The following is a 22046-nucleotide window of genomic DNA, read 5'->3' on the forward strand; positions in this document are numbered from 1 at the left end:
CTCTAGTTTAACAAATGATTATAAGTATTTTATCTTTACTGCTTAACATTCTACAGGTTTTGCCTCATACAGTGACGGGATATTCTTAACTAGTAGTATTTGTACTGATATTTGTAATATACACAAGTAGTTCAGTATGTTAACAGGTGTTCACTTAAGAGGGCTCACTTGTATTTTACCATATGTTTTGTTTGCTTGCAAAGAAAAGGCATCCTTCAAACAGTATCATGTCTTTTGTTTGTCATTTTGCAAAACTATTTGTTTAATTACTTATAAATCTTTAAAAGCGTGCTTAAATTGAATAAACACAAGTCTATAACTTTGAATGTCAGTTCAGGTATGTCTATTTATTTTTTATCTGTGAATTAACTTGTAGGAAGTATGGTAATTTACAGCAGATGATGTGATTGCATATACTTGTAACACTTGCCATATGGTCAGGCAATGAAGGCTGTCATCTCGTTATTACTGAATGACAAACATCATGTTAAAATAATAACACACAGAATAGGAAGTGCTCACATTCATTTATCTTAAGGTAGAGTGAGTAATTGAAATAATATGAATGCTACCATCTGAAATGTCACAGTTTATGCTTGCTTATCATCTATATTTCAGAACTATAATTTTGTTTGCCAGGTACTACATAATTTTTATCTCTATGGATATACAGAGTTATGATGGTACCTCAGGGATAGGTGTAGAAGCTATTTATTGTTTATTTCCTTCCAGCTGTCATACATGACTTTAAGTGCTACTGAGTACAAAAGGTTCCTTTAAAGAACAGAGAAAACAGTAGCAGAATCTCAGTTTGGGAAGGTGATTGAAGAAAGATATTGGTCTAACACATTGTCATTGGGATGGAAAGTGCAAACTATGATTTTAATTATGTTTTACTAAAGCATTTGGGAAAAAATCCCTTTTATTTCTAATTTTACTCATTAACTTTATGTAGCCATAATAATTTGTCTCTCCATATTAAAGATTTCCTATCAAACTCAGGAATTCAGTAGCCAATTCACAAATACGTATGAAGTTTGTGCAGCTCTTGTCCTAATTTGCCCTGTACATCAAGTGCTCTCATTTATCTGAATCATATCTGTAGTACCCACTTTGTACAACATTTCAGAAATTTTAAAATAATTTGAAAGTGTTGGCAAAATGTTGTAAAAACCTAAAAGTAAAAACTTACAAAAATAATATGGTTTCAGTATTTTCAGTGTCAAAGATAGTTTTGACATTTTGTATGGCTACAAAGTGTGGGAACCGGCCAGTATTTTACGAGGTTGTGAGTTCAGGTTAGCCATACACATGCTAGTAAAACTTCTGGAAAAACAGTCTTTGCTAACAATGTACAGAGAAACCTAGAACCCCTGATATATTCCTTAGTGAAAGAGTGATGATTGAGCTTGTACAAAACCATCCGCAAATATTTCTCCAGGAATTGGAGTAAGTGGTTAGTGAGCACAAAACTTGCTCTAATGCTCTTTTCAGGCTTCTGGGGATGTCTCATAGACTAAATCATCACTTAAGTATCTGCTAAAATTAAAATTGCCCCTTATTTTTGGAAATTGTCCTTTTTGAGGATATTCCAGAACATCACAGACAGTTTATTTATTTGTCAGATTTCAATATCCATAAGCCTCAAAGGACTTTAGAAACAAAACATAGGTTGAATGGTGTGTTCTTCAAAATTTATGTGAGAAACATGGAAAATTAATCTCTTTATTGGAACACAATAGATTTTTCCTCTCTGTGAATAGAAAACACATACTAGCTTCCATATTTTTAGGTCCTGAGTTTCTGATATCTCTTTCTGGGATTTGTTTGGGGTTTTTTGAAAGATCAAATTAATACTTTATTTCTGTATTTATGACACTTGAAAGAACTTGTTGCTTCAGATGGCTAGTGCAAAATTGTCTATATTTCAAAGTAGCAATCTTTCTGAAAATGTTTTTTAAAATTCAAGTAGTATGTATAACAAAATCATAATGAGCTCAAGATGCATTAGGAAGATTCATTAGCATGGCATACTTAAACTTCTGTGTCATTTTGCCTGGTATTTTAAGTTCTTTTACCATCTGCCCTTTGTTCAACAGCTGTATTATTGCAGCTAAAATGTTTTCATCTGCCCTACATTAAAGTTATTTTAAAATTAAGGACTACAGATAGCTTTTGTCCTTGCTCTTCATGTGATATTATTGTCATATAACAAATATATCTGAAAACATAATATGGAGTTTTTCAAGACAGGCTGAAATATTGTAAACACTAAAATTGCTCTTTTTAGGTACAACAGTTAGAGAGAAGATTCAAAGCTATTGAAGGGGAATTAAAGAAACAGAAAGAAGTAAATAAAGACTTACTGAATGAGAAAATGTATTTGAAAGAATTTTTAAAAGTGCAAAAGGAAGATACAGACACAAGGAAAAGAGAGCTGGAAACACTAAAGAGGATTTGTGAGGTCAAAAAAGAAAAAGCAGAACTTCATTTCATGATTGATGAGAAGGAGAAAGAAGCTGCCTCTTAAGTAACAGATGCTAACAGGTTGAGAAATGAAAGTGAAGATTTGCTGAGTCAAGTGCAGGAGCAGAAGTGTTTGCTGGATAAAGCCAAAGCAGTGGTAATTTCTGGGCAATGTAATTGCAAGATAACAGGCACCAAGGTTAAATTAAAAACAGCCAAGAAAAAGAGCTCTTTGGGACATCATGGAGCTTTTCTCAAACAGTCCATCAAGGTTATGAGTAATGTGTTTGAGAACTTCAGTAAGGACGGCTGGGAGGATGTGAGTGAAAGCAGGTACGGCTCTCATTAACTTAGCCCTGTAGAGGGGACACTGTGCATATGTAAAGCACTAGCAAATGGAGATTGAATTTCAACTACTGTTGATTTGGTATTCAAAAAAAATACTGTCAGATCCTTTGAAATATCTTGGGAGGTCTTGTTCGGAGCTTATTGACTGAAATTTGCATGCGAAATTAGCCACAACTGCATGAGTATTTGAATAGGTGCCAGGAAACCCAAAAGAAGGCAATGCTTGATTTCTTCCAGTGATGCTATTTTCATGCAGTCATGAGGCTTGAAATTGACAGTTTGGCAGGTTGATTTAATTTGCTGGCCTTTTGCATATTCACCACTGACAGCTAAGGATTCCCAGGCAAGCCTAGTAAGTCGGTTTAGTTATCTTGTGACATGCCGACCCGGGAGGAGAAACATTTTTTCCCCTTAATTTAGTTAGATAAATTTTGAATGACCCATTTCAGCTTCCTAGCAGATGTCTACAAGCTGTTTAACATCCTTTAAATTAAGAACCATCCACACTAATTATTTCCTGTATGTTTTATGCAGTCATTGTACTAACTTTAATTGAATGATGGTTAAAAATCTTTAAAGGTGATGGTTACCACATACAATCCCAGTCACAAATCAAAAGGCTCTCAGAAAATTCCACTGGCAAGCGTCATATAAACAATGAAAATTTTTGCATCTCCTTATTATGTCCCCATATACTTGAGGAGGCAGCAGTTAGCCACTAGGTAAATAAGTGGTTATCACACCTTCTCTTTCAGGACATCGTTCTAAGAGAAAAGCAAAGAAATTTCTCAAGCCTGTATGTATCCAAGATACAGGAAACATGGGAAAAGAGTAAAGAAAATAGAATTGTCTTCAGAGGCTTTATACTCACTCTATGTGTCACATGGAGCAAATCAATAGTGGCAAATGAAGCCTTTCTACTATTTTTCCCCATGCAAAACAGAGGGTTCCTGAACAGAGTATCTCAAGGGAGAAAACAAATTAAAAATCATGTAATCAGTCAGTTGTTATCATTAATGTAAACCTTGGGGTTTTTTATGTATAATTAAATATTGCAGATCTGATTTTAATAAAAAACATACATGTTTGCACATATGAAAACATGTATGCTTGTTGTAATTAGTAAGTATTTAATTTGCTGTGTTGTTGTCTTTAAGAAAAAAATTGAGCAAGCACATTGTCATTCCACTTCTGGTTTGAAATGGAAAGTATTTGCATAGCTTCACTTGTGGCTAGCCATAAATACTACTTTTAATAATTGTACAAATATTGGGTTAGGGAATTCTTGTTGTAGAACAGTGAACATTGTTGAAAGTGAAGTTTCAGGGTGTCATTCTCAACAAGTTAGGGAAGTATCTTCATTTAGTTTCTGTTCTGCTTATTAATAAATACCATTCTTTATTACTAGTAGCTGGCTCTGAATTTTTAAATGCAATCCTTCCATTTTCTAAATAGAACATTCCTGAAAGCAGGTGAGGGAAATGTGTATGTAGTTAGAAATATCTGTTGCTATACAGCAGCCCCTTTAAACCATTGCATTGATTTCTGTTCTCATCAGTCAGTGAGACATACCAATGTGTCAGGACAGGTTTTAAAAAATATAAACATGTTTATGTGTGAACTCTTCTCATCAGTTTGAGGCCTTTTCTCTGGTTAAATAAACTGCATCTCTAAACCATGGATTTTTATGATGCTGTAACTTAATTTGAACTCAGCTATGCTGTTTTAAATACCTTGGTTTAAAAAGTAACAAATCAAACTAGCCTTCTGTTTAGGAATTCCTTCACAAATCTGCTCACACAAATGATGATATGTATAGCTGCCGATATTATAGAAAAGAATATATCCAAGACTTCATGTTTTAAAGTAGACTTCCTTGAATATAAGAAAGCAAATGATAATGTGGGGTAAGGCAGTGAAAAAACTGAAAATCAGGAGCACATTGAGTGCAAGTCTAAGGAAAAATTGTAATATTTAAAGTTTCAGGTCCAGTTTCTCTGCATGGCAGGAATCTCAGAAAAAGGATTAACAGGTTTGCAGAATTTAAGAATTCTTTAAGAATTTAAGAGCATTCCAAAGGGGTACTAAATAAAGCTTTTATTGAAGTGTGAATTCTGAGTTTGTCTCAGAATTATAGTGTCTCCAACACTATAAATAAACACTATAAATGAAATAATGTTATTAAGGATTGTGCATTTACTTGTTATATTATAAATTGTGTAAATGAAGGAAAGTAGAAATTCAGTAGTTTATGAGCCATTCACAGACTAAAAGTACAATCACGTATTTTTTAATTTATTTCAGTTCTGATGATTGTCACAAAAATTGCATTTAAAGTGGTAGCTGAAGTCTCAGGTGTCTGCATTGTAGAGTGAGATTGCATTTGACAGAATAGAACTTGATAAAATAATTTCAGAGATAAATTTTTGCTTTATCATATTTGTAAAGTTTATTTATATGTGCTTATGCATTAACTCTGAAGCATTTAATATTTAGCTTGATTTTGGTTTTGGCTTTTTTTGCGGGGATTTGGGATTTTTTGTTTGGTTTTGTTTTTTGTTTGGTACTTTTGTTTATTTTGTTTTTGGTTTTTTGTTTTTTGTTTTCCTACATGTGCTACTTCAGTGACTCTGAAATACCAACTTCTGAACATTTGGAAACAGTGATTATGAAGACAGTGCAAAACATTTATCCACTGCCAGACAGAAGTACACAAGAAGAAAAAAAGCCCTGCAATTTGCTTCATTTAGAAGTCCAAAATGAGCAATATCATAAAAAGGTATATATTGTTTTGTTCTCCTGAGGGGAGTTTTGGAGTTTAATATTAGCACTGCTTCCCCTCTTAATTAATTTGACTCTCAATATAGAAGTGAAAACCTGCTTCCTGATATTCAGTGGATGGATTCATTGTATTTTAAAAAATTTTCTGAACAGTATGTCTGTTATCATGGATTCACCCTGGCTAAATGCCAGGCATCCACCAAACCATCTTGTTCACCTCCCTCTGCAGCTGGACCAGGGAGAGAAAATGTAACAAAGGGTTTGTGGACTGAGATAGGGATACAGAGAGATCAGTCATCAAATACTGCCACAGGCAAAAAAAATTTGAATTAGACATATAAATTTAATCTTTTACTAATAAAATCAGAGGAGGATAATGAGAAATAAAAGAAGACCTTAAAACCATCTTAATCCCACCCCTCCCTCCTTCCCAGCTCTACCTCCTTCCCCCCAGCAGTGCATGGAGACAGGGAATGGGGGTTATGGTCAAACCACCTCATGTTGTTCCTCCCACTGCTCAGGAAGGAGACTCCTTCCCCTGCTCCAGTGTGGGGTCCCTCCCACAGGAGACAGCTCTCCATGGACTTCTCCAGTGTGAGTCCATCCCATGGCTAAGTCCTCCACAAGCTGCTGCTGCAAGAGTGGGTCACTCTTCCATGGGGTGCATTGCCCCAAGGACAGGCTGCTCCAGCCTGGGTCCTCCATGGGATCCATCACAAGTCCTCCCAGGAAACCTGATCTGGTGTGGGCTCCTCTCTCCCCAGGTCTGCGGGTCCCTGCCAGGAGCCTGCTCCAGCACAGGCCTCCCACGGGGTCCCAGCTCCTCTCAGGCATCCCCCTGCTCCAGTGTGGGTCTCCTCCACAGGCTTTAGGTGGATCTCTGCATCCTGTGATCCTCCATGGGCTGCAGCTGCTTCACCATGGGCTGCACCATGGGCTGCACCATGGGCTGCAGGGGAATCTCAGAGGGAATCTCAGCTCCAGCACTGCTGGAGCACCTCCTGTACCTCCTTCTGCACTGGCCTTGATCTTTCCTTCTTAATTATATTATCATAGAGATGCTATCATTTCTAATTGGCCTATGGTGGGTCCATCTTTGAGCTGGCTCTGCTGGACATGGAAGAAGCTTCTGGCAGCTTCTCACAGAAGCCACCCCTGTAGCTCCCCCACTACCAAAACCTGGCCATACAAACCAAATATATTTATGAAACAATTTGGACAAATATGTAAAAAATTATTTAAAAATGTAAAGCTTATGTAGAAGCTAGTGGTGCTGTCTCAGAGTCCAGACAAAGACTGCCACAGACATCCCATTAAACTTTCTCTCAGTCAAAAGCACCATACAGAACAGGCTGCCCTAACCCTAACAGGGAGATAGCAGCACCTCTCTCTCCCTCCCTTCTAGCCAATGGTGTGCTGACTAATCAAGCATAAATGTCTCCCAGCTCATCTGTTGTGCCCTGGACGACTTTCTCCATCTTAGAAAGATACTTTTCACTCTCTCTGTGTCCAGAAGATTCTGTCTTGAAAAAAGTATGCTTTTAGCCTCTTTTTAGCCTATTTTCATGGATTGTCTGGGATTTGAACTGCTTGTCTCATCTATATTCTGTTTTCTCACAGAAGAGGGCCAGCTGGTTTTGTCCCAGGTCTTTAGAGGCTCCATACAATCTGTAACAGATGAGTCATTCTTGGACTTTTTAACAATGCCTAATAGATTTTCCCTCCTATGTTTGTCCAAATAAATCACTTCATGGAATTTTAAACATAGGCAGATCTTATTATTTCTTAGTTTAAGAAATAGAATCTAAAACACTGAACAACTTGCTGCTTTTAGATAACTAGTTTCAAATTCAGTATTTTGAATGGTGGTATAACAGAGCTTGAAAAAAGATTATGTTTCCTTAGTTTCCAAAATTTTAGCACAAATGGAGACTTTCTGGTCTTGTTACATATTCTTGATTGTGTTATTTCATCAATACTTGATTGTGTTATTTTATCAATTCTTTTTGATCAAATAAACTGAAAAAAGGGTGAAATCTTACCCATTAATCTGTTGGTTACACTACATAGTATGAGTAGGTGCACATGCTATATATGAAGATCTGACAAAAGTGTGCTACACCTGTTAATCTCCTACTCATGAGTGAGGACATACAAGGCAGGGAACGCAAGACACTCCGTCCTCTCTTCATTGGTAGTGGAGCACAGCCACTACAATTTCTGTAGGGCCTGTATTACATTTACTCTCTATTCCTAATGGAGAAGATGGATACATTCTGATAAACATTTGTAACAGTAGGTGGAACTGAAGCAGACTCGGGAAGTGTCGGGAGAGCCCTAAGCAGTTAAATATGCTTCAGTAGAACTCCCCTGTTGTGGGAAAAGGATTTGAAAACATGATTTGTGAGTGTGAGAGAAAGTATTTCACAAATATTTAGCATTAGCAGTTGGGAACACCAGTTTTAACAGAATTCTTTAATCCATCCAGAGGATTTAAGGACCCTACTAGTGGGTCATGGTATTCTCATACAAAGAGAGGCTAAAGATATCTCCGAAGTCTTGAGCTGTGCAAGGGGTTGGAGATAAGACCATTTATGATACAAGGACTTGGTCATTTTTTCTCCACATGGTAGGAAAATATAACACCCTGTGCAGTATCAGCAGTTAGTGTTACTCTCTTAGAACTCATACATTTATTAGAGCTGTGGCTTAGAGTGGACGTCTCAGTCTTTTTGCTGCAGTGTGGATTGTTTTCTTGTCATCTGCTGAGAGCTCAGTTCTTGGTCTTTCAAATTGTGTAGTGATTGTACTTATCTACAATTCATGTCTAAGTTGTCCTGCAATGTCAGTAGCTTGTTCAGTGCAGTTAGTAGAGAATGTGTTGCTCTTCACTCTTTTAAACTTGCTTAACAGCTATTTTAGATATGAATATTCCCAGAAATATGTTGCATTATATGACCTAGAAATTGAAGTCTGAAAACTTAAAAAACTGGAGAAATATTGCAGTATTCCTGATCAAAAAGTATTTAAATACACACTGAGCATTTAATACCTAGTAAATTAGTACAAAAACCCACTGACAGGCTGTTGCAAGATCTGCTTGTTTGAATTTGTATGTGTGTTTTAATATATTTAGCTCATTATTTTAAGGTTAAATTCTCATACAATAAATGGCTGTCAAACAGCATCTTTTCACTCGGTTAAAGCAGGTTTTTACTAAGTCCCTCCTAGTGAATCTACTGACTGATATGAGGTTTTTCATTACCTTTTGTTCCTGTTTGCCCCTTGTAGCCTACATAGCCAGAGAAACAAATTAAATGTGTTTTGGATTAGACCTTAAAAAACCCTAGCCTGTTAACAAGACACTGAAGCCTTTATTTTTGATATCTTACTCAGAAATTCGAGACACATGTAACTTCCAAGTCCTTGTTGATTTTGCATTGTTGCCATTTAAAAAAAAGCACCACATGGAGTGTTTGTAAGTTGACTGTTTTATGTGTTTTATGTTTTTATAGGTCAGCCATTAATTTACCAGTATACGTACTAAGAAATATTTTAGGGGTTGCAGGAGTGTTTTGAAGGGCCAAAACAAAATCATAAATTATGTTACTTATGATGATTTTGTCCATTTATTAATATGCCATTTTATGTTCAGTGAACAGAGTAAAAGGGAGAAACACCACTGTCCAGAAAGCAGGCTACACTGCTGCAAGAAAAAATTAAGCCATCGCAGAACCAGGTAGCTGTTGTACAGAGGGAAAAAAAGACAGCAGTGGCTTCCATTAAAAATGTTAAACAAACCAATGGAAAATTAACAAGTCAGCTACATTTGGCTGATCAGAGACTTCAAGTTAAAAAACTGACCATAGAGGTAAAATACTTTTCATTATAGTGTCTTACAATGTTCACCTTAATTGTAGTGCAAATCTATGGAATTTTGATAACATTGATTTTTTGTATTATAGTCAAAATTACAAAATATTATATATTACCATGCTTTGTGTGGGCCAGTTATTATGTACAGATTATATTGAGGCTACTGTATCCACAGAATTCATTTATCCTTTTGAACATATAGTGGTCTTCATGCTCATTTTTTACATGTATTCAAATGAATGAAGTAAATGTCACTTTTAGCCTGTGATCTGCAAACCTCCCTGAGAATCTGGTCTGTCCAGAACTAGTACTTGTTCCCCTGTGGAGAGCAGGCACTGTCTCCATACACCCCAAGACAACTAGAGTTTTCTTCCGAAGGGGACTCAGATCCGTTCCGTATCTATTTAATTCCATCTTTCTCTGTTAAAGTGAAAAGCCAAAAAACCACAGTTTACGGAAATAGAGACTAGTAAAGTATTTAGTTAACAACCCAAGGACACAAACTTTCTTCTCTGCTTCAGTCTTCATTTCTTCTCAGTCCTTTTCCATCCTATTACTCCTTTCTGGTTTTCCCCATTCTCATGTATATATGTATTTTGTGTTAATCTATATGCAGCTCCTCAGCTGGAATTCTTTTCTGTTCATACTGTAGTGATTGGCCTGCCCTTTATAGAGCTGAATCAACAAACACTTATGCAGTAATTGTCTCCTGTTGGTCACACACACATCCTGCTTCCAGAATTATAGTGCTACAACAGATGGACTTGCTGGAAGGAGGCAGACATTAAAAAAGAAATCAAATCCCCTCCCCCTCAAACTTCTCTGTGTTTTTGTCTTTGCACAGAAGGCAGAAGCAGTATCAGGAGCAGCACTTTTCACTTTCTTAGGACTAGGGAACTGCTAATTTCTGAAGGAGGGAAAACTTCATTTCTGTTACTCATTTTGCATAACTATATATGTGTAATGAATTGTTTAAAAAGAGTTTCCAAGATCATTGAAACCAGTCAAGATCTGCCTATCTTACAAACAGTATCATAATATAAAGTTTCACGGACAGTGTAAACTTCACAGGCAACTATATGTGTAATTTAGCAAAAATGTTCTGATTTCTCAGATGTCTTCATGATTTGCCTTCCCTAGAAGACTACTCCTTAGGTGTCTAATGAAGAGCAATGTGAGATATGAAATACGAAATGCCGTTATCAGGGAACTAGTTAAAAAAAAAAAAGAAAAGGGGAGGAACAAAATTTTTGTCAAGATAAGAGCTGCTGTAATGAAAAAGACTGACTAAAATAAAAATACCATGGCTTTATAACCAAACTCTTTTTATCACTCAGTTTTTCTAGAAGGTTTAAAAAAAAAAGGTCATTGGTCTGTTTAAAGGGTGGTGCATTCTAAGCAAAAATAAATAAAGGGTGTTTCGGGTACTCATGGAAAAAATCTTTATTAGGCATGCACATTTTTTTCCTTCTCAGCAAACAGTTCAAATTCCCTTTCTTACAACTAATTACTCTTCAGGTGCCATACTAGTGCTACCAAGTGGGAAATTTAAAGCAGAGGCATGGGCTACTTGCCAAGTGAAAATTAAGGAGGTAAAGAACCTACACAGTCACTGCAGGGTACACTCATGTTTTAGAGAGGGAACCCTGATTCAGACAGATCTAATGGTTCTAAAGCACACACTTCTGTGGGGGACTTGTATGGGCTGGTTTTTTTTTGTTTTTTTTTTTTGTAAGTAATACTATCTAGAAGTGAAGTTTTAAGATACTGCAAGGGAAATCATATTTGTTAAGGTTTTCTGTTAATACTTTTGTTACTTTAGATTTTGGAATTTTCTTGAGAGGTAGAAGGTAAAAAACAAGCAGTCACTCAAACTATGGGGAAAAAATATTGACACAATCTCTTGATTTGGAGAAAATCTTAAATCCTTCAAGAATGCCAAAATTACTAATATCCAAAATAAGCATCTACAATTAACTGCCATAGCTTTAAAATCCTGGGTAAACTTACTTATATTAATAGTGAACTTTTGGTCCTAGGCTAAGGTAAGTCTAGCAGCAACTATAAACATTAACACCACGGCTTGGACAAATTCAGCCATTTTGCTTGAATGTATCTAAGAAGATAATCCTTTAATAGACAAGGACAGATGTTAGTGCAGTCAGTCCTTTGTTTTAGTCCTCAGGGACTCTAGAAGATCGACTCTAGATTTAAGATTTAAATGTTCCAGATGCTCATTTTGAGACAGATTTTACCGTTCATGCAACATAAGGAATATCTAGTATCTGTTGATTTTTACATGCATGTATATGCATGGTTTTGTGTATTATTTTGAAAATCCACCCAGGTGTGCATGTAGCTGTATATTTGTCTGCTCTTAAGAGTTTAGAATTCTGGATTTAAGTTCTGTATTTGTTTGGCCTTATAAATGCTTTGAGGGAGTGTAGATATCTGGCTTTGTTTGATTTCTGCAAAAGCAATTCCTTGCATATTTAAAAAAAATGGCTGTGAAGTGACTGCACATGTGAGAATCAACACTTGCATTCTCCAAGGATTCACATTAACAGTGAGTCAAGACCATCTGTACAAGAAGTACAGTAGTTACATTTCGTTATTGGTGTATAGAAATCACAGCTGGAGCAGATAATTAATGCGGAAGCCATGGTATTTATTATTTTCTTAGTTTCTAAGAAAAGCATTTCAAAGAAATTGTTGGAAAAATTCAGGATCTTTTCTCTAAGGTTTAGTATTCCCTCTGCTCATTTCTATTGAGTGCTTATAAGAAGAGAGTTTTTATTGCATACAACAGCATAATCATAGTTAGTTTTATGCAGTGTCATTGCTGTGGCAAAAATCCAGACAAAGTATATTGAATAAGAAATTAAAACCATAAGCAGTTGAAGTCACTAGTACTTCTCTTATTCATGTGAAGGCTATTCAAATGTCCACTGCTCAAATGTACCATATTTTTGCATCTTCAGTTCTCCAGTGTTTTCTCAGGTAATGTGATAGGAAAGCTGTGGGCAATACTGTGGGCAATTGCTAAGTGCCTGTGTAAGTCTACTTCAGCAGGAAAATTGAATTTCAGAGTAAGAACAAGTCAACCAGTCAAATGCTGACACATTCTTTGAAGAGGATAATGTGAAGGTTTAAGTAAAGTTTTTTTTTTCAGTTGCCTTCGTGCAGATATATTACTATATGAACTGGGAAGGTGCTTTTAATTTTTTTTTAGAAGCATAATTTAAAACTGACCCAGACTACACTTTTTTTTTTTTTCTGACAGCATTTTAAATATATCTCCAAACTTTATTTTAGCTATTTGATTTTTCACTTTTCTTGGAATTTTAAGGGAACTCTTTTCCACTGAGATTGTAGTTTGTTTATCTAGTAGATTATCTCAAGCATAGAAAGGTATGAGCATGAAAAGTAGAAAAGCAAAGTGCTAAAGAAAGCTTTTTATTCTTTAAAGGTTGTGGCTTACTTTACATATTCTCTTGACTATTTTTTATTGCTCAGTGTATCAAAGTATAGACCAGTGTTTGGTGTTGCATCTGCAAAACCAGCGTCACAGCTTCATGTCTCTCATGCACCCAAATAAAAGTAAATCAGCCAATTTAGTATTATTTAGTTGCACTGAAACAAAGAAGAAACTGATGATAAATTTAGATGCATTGGAAATTATTGGCTGAAGTATTATTTTATGCAATGATCTCACGTAAACTCTGGTTTTCATTAAGGATTTAGGATTTTTCACTCTTTAAAGATATATTATCACACTCAATATAACTATTATATTATATATACACACACACACAAACACACACACATACATATATATATATAACAATTCATGTATGTTTGTGGTTTCCTTAAAGTAAATTGTAAATTTTAGGAATAATTTTGAAATTATAAATTGAATTTTATTTGTAATTTTCCTGCAGCATGTGAAACTGCTTTTGCAATTTCCCTGCATTTTTTTCATTCCAGCAAATGTGTAATTACTTGGACAGATTTAGTGGCTTTCTAGATGAATGCAGTCCAGTTAGAAATGGTTGTAAACCTATCCAGTTCTTTCCTGTCAAAACACTTTTATAAATGTCCTGATTTTATGTATTTGAAGTCTCTTACATGGATGTAGTCCAGAGAGTTTGTGTATTTTTATTAAGTTCATTAAAGAGATTCTAAGTTTAGTGTCACCTCTTCTAGGTTGAGTGTTGGATTGTCTTCTTTCTCTGGTAGCATGAAAAGACATTTCTCATTATGTACATTAGATAATTTGAATGATATCTACAGAAGATTTGGATGATAACATTTTATTAAAAGTTTTAGAATTACTGAAGTTCGGAAGACTTTAAGTTAAGCAAAAATAGTAATTCATAGAAATTAACTTTGCATAAAGTTACTGCTGCATCAGTAGCATATACATGAATTCTGACTTTCATGTGTGTAAGTAGTAGAAGAAAGAAAAAGCAGAGATGCTGATAATAACCACATATTTTGTTAGGTAAAAAATAATCTTATAAGAATTCATATTGCTTCTGCTCTGTTAAACAATGTTCCTTTCCATTCTTATGTGGCAAAGTTGTCTGGAACCTCTTGCTTGTATCTGTCTTAAAAATAAAAACCCTGTATACAACATATTTAACACTTTTGACATACTTGGTGCAGAATCATATCTGCAGCTCTTGACTTTCATCACAGATTATAATGAAACAACCAAAGAATTCTGTGAATGTGTTTAGGCAAAGTCTGTTGCCAAAAACATGAACAGAGTCAAGATTTCTCTCCCCTTCTTTAGAAGCATATACTTGTCCTAACTACTTTTAATAAGAGTAGTTTAGATTAATTTATGGGAACTGCAATCTTCCAGCCCAGTACACTAAAAGAAGTAAACAAGATTTCTCAAAAATATTTAAAAATCAGACCAGAATTTTCTATTCTACTTTTTATTAAAATACAACAAAAGTTGAAAGGTAAACCAGAAGGGATAAACCTATGATATACCAGGATACTGCTGACATTTCCAGAGTTTGCAAATAGAATCTAAGACAGCAGAGGTTTACCTGATAATTGAAATAAGCTGTGTATTTACATGAGACTGATGTTTTCTCAAAATTAGATTGAGAAATTCTGGTTTTTACTTCTGACATCACACTGCTTTTACCCTTGTTTATATGTGTCTTGAAATGATCTCTTTGCAGGCACAGTATATAGTTAAAAGCTCCAAACACACTCCCAGTCTATGTGTTCTTGAAAGAAAGACTCACAGTGTTGTTCCAAACCTGAGCAGGAACATTATCTATAGGCAGGAAAAATTGTCTGTAATATACTTCAAAGCTCAGGTTTTTTTAATTTCATTTTAGATTCTGGTCTCTACTTGTAATTTTTGAAGGCTTTGTATTGACAATATTGAGAAGAATAGGTTCTGCTTTGTAGTATTTTTATTACTAAACTACAACAAAATAGTTGTATTATTACAAAGTAGTTGTATTATTAAAACTTTTCCAAGCCTAATAAATTGAACATCAGGGTATGCTGTCACACTTACAAAGCCTGGGAACAGAGACAGAAAATGCTCTGTGATCTCTGAGGCTAGAATTCACCTTTTTCAAGTCCTACTCCAAAATTCTACCTCGAATGAAACAGTCAAATACTGTTAGTTTACTCTAACAGTACAGTTACTAAATGGGGAAATCTGTAATGCTGAATCTGACCATTGACTCAGTATTGCTCCTTGAGTTGACTTGGAATTAAAATAAGGAATAGCCAAGGGTAAACATGAAAGTAACTGTCCTTTTAAAATGTATCTGCACTGGAATGTTTTAGTTATTTTGATATTTTCCTGCGTCAAATATTTAGAGCATCCTGAAGTCAGTTTTGTTAACAGATCTGTATGTAAAATATATTTATTGTGAAACTGTGCTGTCATTATGAAACAAAGCTAAATATTTTTTACAATTTATATTGATCTTTGCAGAAGAATTACAATAGACCTGTTGCATCATTGATGAACAGCATTTTGAGTACATTACATGTATGAAATGGGTCTCATTCATAAATTAAAAATAATAGTTGGCATGAACTAGGACTTCTAGACTTCTTCTTATGATTTACACTAGACTTATGTCAAAATGAAATAACTTAGCAATAGGTAAATCCTAGAAAAATATATTATGAGTAAAAATTATGGAAACTACATGAAGTTCAGAGAATATACATACAATCAGTACAATTTATATTGGTGTATCATGTAGAAATAATAAAAAGCATTTTTCTATATTACAAGAAGGAACCTATATCAAAAGCAGTAGCATGTTATTGTAATGTTACAGAGGTTGTACACATTTCTGCAAGAACAGCTAATATATCTATGTTCAGTAGCTTAATATAGTACTGCAATGGACATTTAGATTATATAGATGATACAGAAGAACCCTATGATTTTTATGTTACTAATTTCATGTGATATGAGCTTTTTTTATTCACCTTCCCTGTGATTTGATCAAACTTTCCTTTGCATTGGCTCTTAATCTTACTGTTGGAAAAAATACCATGAAGCAAAACAGAACTCAATATGCATTTTTTTAGAGGAAAAAAATTCCCAAATGATATACAACTTAAGACCTAGAAAAACTCAACATATACTATCATAATAGGATTTCCTTTTGTGTTCACAGGAGTGTTTTTATTGAATTCACTGTGATCTGCTGATTAATTGAAGTTAAGCATAAAGCTGCACTGGATTCTTGAACCTTCTCTACCATGTAAAGTTCTACAGATAATATATGGTTTTGTCAGATGGTATTTATTCACCATTATATCTCACACAAAGAAGGCCATTGATTTGGGAATAATTATTCATATGTTGCCAAGAGATTACATTTCAGATCTGGCAGATTATATTTTTTAAGAGATCATCACAGAAAACTAGTTTGCCTTGCAGCTGGACCAGTACTCTTAGATTTGCTCACCAGAGGAGTCTATTAATTATTCATTATTAGTAACTACTGTTATTAACTATGGAAGTGATTTTACTAAACCCTTTATGCATGTGCTTATTTCCAGAGTTCAGGGAAATTTCAAGACATCCTATTTATCATGGTAAAATTAAGTTTTATTTTCTCTAATCTTGCATATATATCTTCCTATAGTGAGGGGTTCCTTTTTGTTTTCAGCCGTCAGAGAGGGAGCAACAACAGGGGTGTAGCTGCAAATTTTTGTTAATGTTCTCGGATTTAGTATTCTGATAGACTGTGAAATAACATGCAAGAAATAGCTGCTTTGGGTTTCCATCAGCCATATATCCCCCCCTTGGAAGCTCCAGTTCTCTTCCTGATTTTTGTGATGGATTTTTACCTAACAGTCACTCTTTTCTCTCTTTCCCAGCTTAGATTTCCCAATTATGTTCTTAGGAAAAGTTTTCCAGACTCATGAGAAATTGGGGAGATAATTTTATATTGTGAACATTAAGTGAGTTGATTCTCCTGCACTCTCCCAATGGACTCTTCTATGTTACTTCTCCTTTCCTTTGCTCCTGTCCTAATCTGTTAAATAAATTTTTTTCAATGTAAAGATACAGAACAGAAGATTGGTGGAGGAGAGTGCTTAGTATGGTTAGCAAGGTACATACATGGACTAGGGGAATTGGTGAAAGACAGTTCTTTATTTGAGGAGTTGCATTTTCTATGAAGTTGGATGAGTAGGGTCATGAGATTTCAAAAATAATTCTGTGACTTGAAAGTATCTGAAATTTTATAAGCACATTCACTCAATTTTGTGTGTGCCTCTGTGCAACAGTCATTGCTTATTGAAGTGTAAATATGAAATAAAAATTCAAAAATTGTCTCCACCATAGTATTTGGATTGGAGCTAAGCATTACTACATGGAACACAATTTAGCCTTAATGTCTCAAGTCATGTCTTAAGGTTAAATTGATCCATATAAGTACCATTTAATCGTTTTCACTAGCTCAGAATCTCATGTACCATGAAATATATTTTTCAGTTTATCCCTCACATCAATAATTATATTATTATTTTCACCAGGATAATGGTTTACACCTTACACATCTATTTTATTTGGATATACTATGAAATAAATGACTGTCTTTTTGCTGTTTGTTTTAGAAGTAAAATCTTGCAATCATTTTTTAAAAATTAGTGGCAGTGTAAAAAATCCAAGCCAGTGCAATAGGATATCTTCAGTCATTGACAACTGCTCTTAAGCTTTCAATCATCCTCCAGAGTCTGATTGAAGAGTATGGATTGTTATGATCTCACTGTGTTTTTAATGAGCAAATCATTACATCATAATGAAAACCAATACATTGTTCAAGTTTCACGTTGAGTGAGGCTGAATGCCTTTCTCTCGGGAACCAGAGACTCTAAAGAAAAATGAGAGTCCTAGGATGTAATGCTGAGCATGAACTCCCATTGCCATTTTAAAAAATACAGTCCTCAAATGTATGAACTGGAATTTGTATAAGAGGAGTTAAAAGAGTATGTTTTCTTGGACTGGCATAATTGGACTGGTCTTAGAATAATGTGTGTAGTTCTAATACACAGAATCCAAATTAAACTAATTTAAAAATAATCTGAAAACTTATGGGGATAATTTTAAAGTATATTGTTCCAGAGAACAAAAGTGAGGTTTTCAGAGAGAAGATTAGCAGGTAACTCAGGTTTAAATACCTGAGAAAAAAAAACTTGTGGAGTCATCAGTCTAGCAAATGAAGGTTGAAAAAGTAGCAAAAATAGAAACATACCAGAGGTGACTACAGTTGACTCCTGCCATTGGAGTCATACAACTGCAATGATATTGGCCAACTAATCTAAAAAGGAAGAATTAGAGAGAAATTAGAGAGAAAGCAGCTGCTTGTGGTTATCTGTGGGCAGATTCTTTGTTAAAGGAATAAAAAAAAAATGTTGGGTCTGTAGGATACATGAAAAAGAAAGAGAGAGAGTATTTGTTTGATGACATGAGCTTGATAAATGGGAAGTATGAACAGGAAAGTAAATTCTCAGCTTCAGTAACACTGTTCGCTCTCCTGAAGCAAAGATGGAAGAAGTAGATTTACATCATAGAGCTCAGGTGGGCAATGGTATTTTTAAAATTAATGCTAAAATGAGTATAGTGCTGCAGAAAAGAGATGTAAACATGGATGATAAATTTAAGATAGTCAAGCCACTGCTTTTTAAAGATCTGCCTGAAGCCAACAGGAGTGCTATAATAGTATTCAAACATCTGGTTACAAGGAAGAGAAACTCTGTGGCAGAGGAAGAAGCCATCACCACTGAAGACATACACATATAAAGTCACGGCACAGGGAAGGTGGATATTGAAATGAAGAAAGTAACCTAAAGGAAATGCCCGTTCCATGGTGTGCAACACAAGCATTTAAAGATCATTAGTCTTAAGCAGAAGATGTGCAGAGAAGGAAAAATGCCTTTTTTGTGTAATATACACAGAATATAGGATTATGTTTGTCCTGCAAAACCCTTTAAATGATGCTGATTGCAGAGCTGAGAGAAGATTAAAGTATTTGATATAGGTAGTATGTAAATTGCTAAAGGAAAATGCAGGAAAGGAAGGATAAATTGTGATTTTTAAAATATTTATGTCATGTTTTAGCAGGAGGATTAAGCATAAGAAAATACATTTTTTGTGAGGTAGTCATGATATTTTTTGAGGAAAAAGCTTTCCATTTTAATTGGAGGCATAGAGACAGTTTAATTTTAATTTTTTGTGAGTCAAAATCTTGATAAAGTACTCAAGCTGAGATATTTTTTTGAAAGTTTGGCTTCAAAACAGTAAAAATACTTCTCAAAGTATTGTTTGCAATATAAACTTCGGCAGAAAAAAACCCAAATAACTGAATATCCTATGAGAAAAATAAGGGAGAGGCATTATAATAAAAAGTAATTTCAATTAAAAATCTACAGGTGCTGCACTTATTTGAAAACTTTACCATCTCTGTCACCAAAAGACTAAAATATGAGGAAGCCTAGGTGGTAGGAGACATAAATTTCTGTTGTTATTTTAGAAAGGCCTATACTGGGATCAGAAACTACAGGTACTGTATGAGATTAACAGTCTCCAGACTTCTATTTTGAGTAGTTACTCTGAAGAAGATAAAAGCATATTTTCAATCAACATAATTTTTATCAGAAGTCATTATATATAGCTTAGTGTGCATCCTTTTGCAGCCCACTGCCATAGATACTACTGTGTACAGTTCAAAATGTCCTTTTATTTTCTTGAGAATTCCTCCAAGGACTGTGAATATTGGATTTCCCTGCATTTTTCTATTTCTGTCAGGCATCATAAAAGTTCAGTTTCATTATTACTGTTATTCAGCTGCTGCTTTGTGTTATTCGTGACACTCTTCATAAACAGGAGTTAAAAACTTCTTTATATATACAAATACATATTTTCCTATTTACATATACTGCACTGTTTGTTTCTAGACTAATCTTTACACTAGCAGCTTTTGTAGTAGACATCATGTGTACAGTATTCATGTTATATATGTCAGATCCTCAAGGGCCATGGCTTTTGCCAGATGAAGCACTTTTGATTTTGAGGCTGATGAAACGTAGTGCTGTTATTGATCTGTGCATGACACAGCCAGTCTCTCTGCTAGCAGAGTGTAGCAACATTTATCCAGGAATTTGTGAAATGTCACTCGGATCATGTTCGTAAGGTAAACTGTGCAAAATCCAGGATTCAAGCTGAGAATCCATGAGGAATTGGACGTGACTCTCTTATTCCTTCATCCTGTCTTCTAGGTCAGCCAAGTGGTATTTGTTAAAACAATGTCTGTGTTTTTTATTAGGTGTTGAAGAAAGTATGATTATCACTGGGAACACCCTGTACAGTGTAGACATACTGCTGGTTTTCTCAGGTTTTTAAGTCGCTTGGGAGAACAAGATTTTAAGTCAGTGAAAGTGATCTAAGCGTTTCAAGTGTGTAATTTTTGTTTTCTTCATAGCAAGTGGGTGATTCCGGTACAGCTGCAAGCAGCAAACTCTGCTTAGTTTTTCTAAAGGAATTTAACTTTATTTTGCATGTAGAGATGTGTGGCAATTCATGTTTGTCAGTAACGTCTTATTAAGTAATAGTGGTCAGAAAGGGTGTGTGACAGTCTCTAGAAGTAAAACTGTTGTAATATTGATAATTACATATTTTCTTTCTTTCTAAGAGAATGGTTGCACATTTTTGCTAATACCAGAAGCAAGTAATTTTAAAAATACGGAAAACTAAGGTATGTAGCAAACTCCAAACTTCCATGTACTATTCCTCTATTTGTCACTTTTCCAGACATCTTTATAGGTGATATTTTAGTTAAAGAAATTGTTTACAAAAAAGCTGTAATTCTTGATTTACATTTTATATTTCCAAAGCAGTTATAATAGTAACAATTTTAAAGTTAGCCGTGATGAAAAAAAAAATTATAACATTTTTCCAATTTTAAACATTAAAATATTTTTTTAAATCTTGTATTTAATTTAAAAATCAGTTGTCAGTTAAAGTAAGAAGAAGAAGTTTTGTTGAACTAAAGTTCTGATTTAGGCTGTCTTGGGATATTTTTTCAAAGCTAGCAAGGATTTTCTTTTATTTTTCAAAAGTAAATTCTGTAGTTTGAATCCCAAAGGACAAAATCGAGTTTTAATTGAAAGAGCACATGTGAATGACCACAGAAATGTTCTTGATATCTACTTTTTCAAATGTTTTCCAGCATTTGTACATAAACAGTAAACCTAGAGGGGAGAGAGTTGTTGCTGTTGGTTGTGAAAAAATACATGCATACATGAAGCCTTAATTTTTTTACATGTTATCCTTCCCTTGACAAGATTACCATATGTGAAATCCACCATAAAGTAAAACTCAGTAAGTTGTGGGAAAAGTCAAAATAGTATTTGGTTGATTTTTGAATTGGGTTGTGTCTTTTTTATTTACTTCAGGTTTTGTTTTGATTTGTGGGATTTATTTAGTCTTGTGGATATGTGTGTTGATTTTGCAAAGATCCACAGGCTGAGCAAATAGTGTGTTTCTTAGGAACATAAAGGTACTTCATAGCATGAGGGCCACCAGCTTGTCAAACTACCGTTCTTCATAGCAGAGCCATTGCTACGTTGTCAGGCATTATTTTTTACAGAGAGTTTCACAGAAGACAATTCCTTTTCTACTCAGCAATGTCATGGTACTCCTTGTAATATTGCACGGTGGTTTGGCACCACACACAAATCATACCTTGGAAGAAAGTTATAAACAAGTTATAAACATAACAGCAATGAGGAAATATTGAAGGTCTGTAGTTAATGAAATCTAAAAATAATATCAGATTAATGGTAAAGACTGAAGTATAATACCCCCCTTTCCATGGATAAAAATATACTTAAAACTATTGGTCAGTTTTTGCTTCCATATATTTTCAAGGGAATGGATTTAATTTTTCAAAAAGAACCACTTATATATAATGCACATTTTCTCTCTGAGGCCACTGAAGATGGCTGCCAGAAGAATCTTCTCTGCATTTAAACAAAAATTTTCAGGAATATTTTCCTTATACTGT

General features: G+C 34.6%; 1 protein-coding gene across 1 annotated transcript in view; it reads left to right on the forward strand.

Annotated features, from left to right (window-relative positions):
* Positions 1–22046, forward strand: part of CNTLN (centlein) — a 181752-nt gene that overhangs the window by 115444 nt on the left and 44262 nt on the right. Inside the window, 4 exon segments of the mRNA XM_072922859.1 lie at positions 2291–2799; positions 5440–5602; positions 9266–9486; positions 20463–20478. Of these exon segments, the coding sequence (XP_072778960.1) occupies positions 2291–2799; positions 5440–5602; positions 9266–9486; positions 20463–20478 (909 nt within the window).

This window comes from Taeniopygia guttata, chromosome Z (assembly GCF_048771995.1).
Source record: "Taeniopygia guttata chromosome Z, bTaeGut7.mat, whole genome shotgun sequence".
NCBI classification, from domain to species: Eukaryota; Metazoa; Chordata; class Aves; order Passeriformes; family Estrildidae; genus Taeniopygia; species Taeniopygia guttata.